The following is a 6,221-nucleotide window of genomic DNA, read 5'->3' as shown; positions in this document are numbered from 1 at the left end:
AGGTGCAGGTGTGGATGCAGGTGCAGGTGTAGATACAGTTGCAGGTATAGATTCAGGTGCAATTGTGGATGCAGGTGCAGGTGTGGATGCAGGTGCAGGTATAGATTCAGGTGCAGGTGTGGATGCAGGTGCAATTGTGGATGAAGGTGCAGGTGTGGATGCAGGTGCAGGTGTGGATGAGTTAGCAGGTGTGGATGCAGGTGCAGGTGTGGATGAGTTAGCAGGTGTGGATGCAGGTGCAGGTGTGGATGAGTTTGCAGGTGTGGATGCAGGTGCAGGTGTGGATGAGGGTGCAGGGGTGGATGCAGGTGCAGATGTGGATGCAGGTGCAGGTATAGATGCAGGTGCAGGGGTGGATGCAGGTGCAGGGGTGGATGCAGGTGCAGGTGTGGATGCAGGTGCAGGTGTAGATACAGGTGCAGGTGTAGACGTGGGTGTTGATATGGACAGATAAGGCAAGGAGTTCAGGATGGAAAATGAGGTACATTGAGAATGGTCACTCTGGTGTTGGGAGAGCATTTGTTCCAAAAGGACAAAGGAACAGATAACTTTTCAGTGTACCATAAACAATTGTCCTTCAGATAATCCCAACTGGAGGTCTATGTAACTGAGGGAAAATTTCTTTGAAATTATAGTTTATTTACTCTTAGTACCTATATACTGGTGGGGACATACTCATAATGCAGTATTTCTGAATTTCTAGAGTAAAATGAATACAGTTGACTATGAATATGTCATTGTAATATGAGTGCATATGTTCATGATGGCACAGCCCTGGTCTTTCAGAACACGTCTCTTCCTTACTTACTTTTCTTTAAAATGCACTCATGGCTGCACAGTGTGACACAGTAGATATAATACAATATGAAAAGTCTTCATAACACTTACATGATCAAAATTCTAAGTTGAGTCTTAATAATGACTACTTTAGTCACATAACAAGATTCAGGGTATAGCCCTAAAACCACCGTTTATAATCTACATTTCCTGCATGAAATGTAAATTTTCCTGGTTTTCACTCTACTTGTCTTTAAAATGAAGAATACAATTTCTATTCTGTTTGGCACCCTTAGACTATATGAAGAGAAGTGGTTTATTTTGTGTGATAGTACTGGGTAAGCTTAAAATACAAGGCAAATGCAAAAATTATTCTGGATTTGTCATGTAAATTACATATCTAGATAATTGCTTTTCATGTTTTCATTTAATCAACACAATTTCTTGAATTGATGCCTTTATTTCTTACTATTATATTTAATTTTCAAGCTTATCTTAACATTCATTATCTGATAAAGAGCAAAACAAGAAATATACATTGGTTTGTAGCTCCAACAATTAAAAAAATTCTTCCAAAATCTTATTAAAAATGAAAATCAACAATCTGAAATATATACAAGAAAATTAGTTATCGTAATTATTCTCACAGTACTGTATTTTCCTTTCTTCACATGCTTTTGTCTCATTTAATATTCTGTGTGTTTGAGATCTATGACATATTCTTACCTTTTCCATGAGACACTTCAATGGTCCAGGTACAGTTTAGAGAATTCGGATAAAAATCTGGAAACCCAGGAGAAAGGACTGTTCCACTTTTCCCATGAATGTAGCCTCCACATAGGGCTTAAAATAATAAAGAGAGATTATCATTATTTATGAGCTTCACAATGACTTCTAGGTCACAATGATTGCTAGAACAAAATGCTTCTAAAATGACAAGATCAAATGTCATATCCATGAAAAATCAGGAAAACCTGCACTTTCACTTGCAATGGTAACATGCCAGTTCATGTGCAGGTATCATAACCAGGGCAGGACCTTGAAAACCCCAGAGGTGAAGAGATGCAGCCAGCCACGTGCACAGACCAAGCAGACTGGGCCTTCCATGAGCGGCTGGTCTCTGCAGCGCCTTAGTGAGATTAAATCCCCTACAACAAAGTGTGCCATGTTCAAAACCTAACACAGACAGAGACTCATTTGTAAAGTCAGGAAAAGAAATTATATATAATGATTTCAGTGGAAAAGTAGCAACTGTTCGAATGTGAGTATAACACTGGCGTTGAAATCTGCAGACGCGTGACATGAGTTTACACTGCAGCCCTGCTATTTGCTGGCTCTGAGATCTTTAGTAAGTCATTTGCCTTCTATCCAGGACATCTGTCTTCAAAATGGAAATAGTGATAATGCCCATCTCATGGACAGGAATTTGCAGTGATTGCCATTGTAGAACACAAGTTACAGTGTCTCATCAATATTAAGCCCACAAAACGTTAGCTACAGACAGGAACTTGATCGAGGCAGAGTCCTGAACAATAATATCAATCAAAGCCACCTATTGGTAACTGTTCATTTGTTTACTATTGAATTAGTGCAAATTAGCACATTAACGTATCAAATTTTGTGAGAAATTTAAAACATTTATGAAATTAAACCATTTTATGTAAAATTGAGATATCACCTGTCTAAAGTCAGGAGTCTTGACTCTGAATTATGCATATTTCATGTAAACTGATAAAAGTTGACTTGTAGCCAGCTACATTTAAAAATGATCAATTTTTTTTTTCATCCTCTGTCCTAATGCCATGAAGAAAAATTATTGCCTCACACATTGGGGGAGTCCTGGCAGGGGTGCTCTGCACACACCTCGGTCCCTAGAAATCACTAACCCAGCCCTACCACACTGCCCTTTAGGAGCCAAGTCCCAGACACAGTTACAGACCAAGCGGTTCTGATGCTTATTTCGATTCATGTGAGTCAAACACAACACAGTCTAATTCACACACTGTGAAGACTTTGTATAAAAATAACTTCATAAATCCTACGTTTTTTCAGGAAAAGGAAATGTGATGTACAGAAAATTGAATTTTTATTCTCATCTAAAATTAAAGAGAGGAGGGAGTGAAATAAAATACCTGGCTTACATTTCAGTGCTCACACAAGTCTGTAACTGTATCCATATATAGACATGCCAATATTCCCAAGGCACAGCTACAAATATAGCTGCACATAATTTGAATTACATTAATCTATTTCTTTATGCATGGTGGAGTATTTTCTGGGCAGTTGTAAAAGATGCAGTAAAATTTTACTTTTCCTATCCTTAATGTGATAATTTCTTGAGTTTTACTGTATATATAACCTACCCAACATCAAGGACACTGATAACAGTATATTGGAATTCTTTAGGATAGAGGATTAAGACACACGAAAACATAAAAGACTCAGACAACGGAGGCCCAAGAACCTGCATTCAAGGCATGTGAACTGCCCTGTTCCTCACTTAGCCTCAGCAAATCAATTTGTAACACCTAAAGTTCTTACTTCATTTTATGATTTAAAAATGTCTTTCTTCTCCCTATGCTGATGTCTTGCAAACTTTTTAACAGTGTTGCTACAAATATGGCCATTTTCCAATCAATGCTTGAGGAGCGTAAGGAGTTTGCAAAAATATTTATTTAATAAAAAAATTATTTCAAAGTTTTCCTACATTTGTCTTTCACCAAATTGAAGGAAAATTATTTATCCCAATGTTTACCATATTTCTGCAAACTAGGGCATGATAAAGGTTAACATTAAAAACAAACTGAACCAGTGTTATGGAAACGGGGAAGATACTGGTAGAGTTTGTCATTCCCACAGTGGTAAAAACCATTATAACTCAGTCTCATTCCCTATTCCTTTACTGAGAACTATGCATTTTTGTTTTTCAACTTTTGGCCAGGGCAGGGTTTGAACCCAGCACCTCCGGCATATGGGGCCAGAGCCCTACTCCTTTGAGCTACAGGTGCTGCCTGAACTATACACTTTTGAGGGTTTAAATATCCTATTTGCGTATTATTTGTTACAATAAAAACTTGAGTGGCTTAAGAGATTGTTTGACTAAGTTGAAAGAGCAGTAAGAACAATGATTACACTTATACCTGAGACTAGTCAACCTGATGGACTAAGACTCACAAATCAAACACTGAAAGCTCCCAGTTGCAGATTTCTTAGTAGTCTTTTACCATAAATTCATTATTCTCTGAAACATATTTCAGTGTGGCAAAAAAAATCTTCATGCTACCAATACCCTTGAAATCTTTAAATTTAAAATTTCCAAAACTTTAATTTGGCAGCCAATAAAAAAACAAAATACACATTTTATGTGTGTGTATTTTAGGGAAAACACCCAACATACACCTGGCATCTGGACAGCGTCTCGGTGACCTTCAAGGTGTTTAGGCCCTTTGTGTCTGTTCCTACCCCGTTCCCTGGAATCATTCCCTTCTGATTTTTGTACTTCAGCTAACCTCCACAAATTTGCAGAACACACCATGCTGATCAACTCCTGGTTGTTTTGTTGATTTCCTCTACCTAAAAACTTCTTTACATGTTCACAACTTTGGAAAAATTCCTCTCATCATTGGAATCCCAGGTCAAATGTTGTATTGGTGATAAATTATTGGTCAGTTCCTACTCCCTAGGAGTTTGAACTCACACTAAGGACATTGTATCATGTGTGTACAATATACCTATTAAATCCAATACATGATAGTAATAAATTTTAAATATATACGTCATCATGGTACACACACACACACACACTCAAGATTATACATTTAAAGTTAAACTCTATGGAACTAAATATTAGGAGAATTGAAAGCCGGAGGGGTCCGTGATGGTGGTATCCTGAGATAATTCCGGAAGAATTCTGGTCAGGGTGGATGCAGCCTGGCTAGGGGTGATGTCTAAGATCATGGCACATGCGGGAAGCAGAAATGAAATGGTTACGTGTTTAGTTGAGGGGAGGAAGAGAACAAGCCCGGGAGAGAGAGGTCCTGTTTGCTAAGTTGATTGCTGGATAGAGTAGATTATAGTCCCAGTTGGATACTGAAATTGTTTTTGTTGTAAAGTAAGTTGCCAAGGCTCAATTATGAATTCATGGGTAGTATTTTAATGCACTGGAACATGAGTGTGTCCTTTTCTTCTGAGAAAAAACCCGATTCAAAATCAAAATTACAGCTGTCAAATGAGACAAGGAACAGCTCTCACCTGAACATGTCAGTTTTCATTACCAAATCAAAAGCCTGAATAATGTGATGACTCCTACAATGAACAAGGTGGTTTCATCCACCACTGATCAGGGGAGTTTAACGTTTTAATCTTTCCAGCTATGACTGAACACTGTGCAAATAAAACAACTCGAGATGCCGTGTATGTTCATGCTTGCAAAAGGGACCTACCTCAGATGAAAATTAATGAGAGGGCAGTGTATTTGTGTTTCATTTCTAAATTCGACTTTTATCTATAGTCTAGGATAAAAAAAATGCACAACATCCAAAAAGGTCATATGTGCCTGCATGTCACATAAATATTCAAATAAAATTATTCACATCATGAAATTATTTTATTGCAAATTTTAAATGAGTAATTTAACAAAATATCAAATTGATTTCAGTTCAGTTATGCACAAAGAAAAATTAAGTATTTATGGGTCAATATTTGGTTATAAGTATTTTTAATACAGAACCTTAAAAATGTGACAAGTATTGTATATGACATTTTCAAGGCTTATAAAATTATAATTTGTCCAGTAGTTATCATCTTTCTGATACTGTCTAAGAGTTATGTATATGCATTTCATTTATTTAGGCTTTCTGGAGTTTTTAATTATGAAAATGAAATATGGTAACAGAAATCTAAATAATATTAAAGTATGTAAGTAGCGCTAACACTTGGAAATCTCACCACGTGCTCCGATACAGCCTGTGTCTCCCAAGAGGAAACATGGTAGCTGCCGTTTCAGAAAGTCACTGTCTGTTGTGTGCATATGTAGCTTCGTGGATACACACAGCACAGCACAGCCTCAGTGAGCCCTGCTCTGTCGCTTTCTGGGTTTTCTCCCAAAAGGGGGCATCATTTTACTTTCCTACCAACAGCCTCAGTGAACGTGCAGCCCCAATCCCTCAGGGACACAGGATATTTTTGTCCTGTTTTGCACACGCAACAGGAGAGGGGCAGTGTGGTGGTTTACTTATCTTTTCCAGATTCCTAGCAGGATGGGAATATATTCTTTTTTTGAGACAGAGCCTCAAGCTATCACCCTGGGTAGAGTTCTGTGGCATCACAGCTCACAGCAACCTCCAACTCCTGGGCTCAAGCTAGTCTCCTGCCTCAGCCTCCCAAGTAGCTGGGACCACAGGGGCCTGCCACAAAGCCTGGCTATTTTTTTTTTTTGGGTTGTC

General features: G+C 38.1%; 1 protein-coding gene across 1 annotated transcript in view; it reads right to left on the bottom strand.

Annotated features, from left to right (window-relative positions):
- Nucleotides 1–6,221, bottom strand: part of CSMD1 (CUB and Sushi multiple domains 1) — a 1,810,668-nt gene that overhangs the window by 358,198 nt on the left and 1,446,249 nt on the right. Inside the window, exon 19 of the mRNA XM_023517585.1 lies at nt 1,504–1,620. Coding sequence (XP_023373353.1) covers nt 1,504–1,620 — 117 coding nt within the window. The remainder of the gene's footprint in view (nt 1–1,503; nt 1,621–6,221) is intronic.

This window comes from Otolemur garnettii, unplaced genomic scaffold, assembly GCF_000181295.1.
Source record: "Otolemur garnettii isolate 467f Iridium unplaced genomic scaffold, OtoGar3 scaffold00114, whole genome shotgun sequence".
Lineage (NCBI taxonomy): Eukaryota > Metazoa > Chordata > Mammalia > Primates > Galagidae > Otolemur > Otolemur garnettii.
Note: the sequence above shows the minus strand (reverse complement) of the source record. Positions and strands in the feature narration are given on the sequence as shown.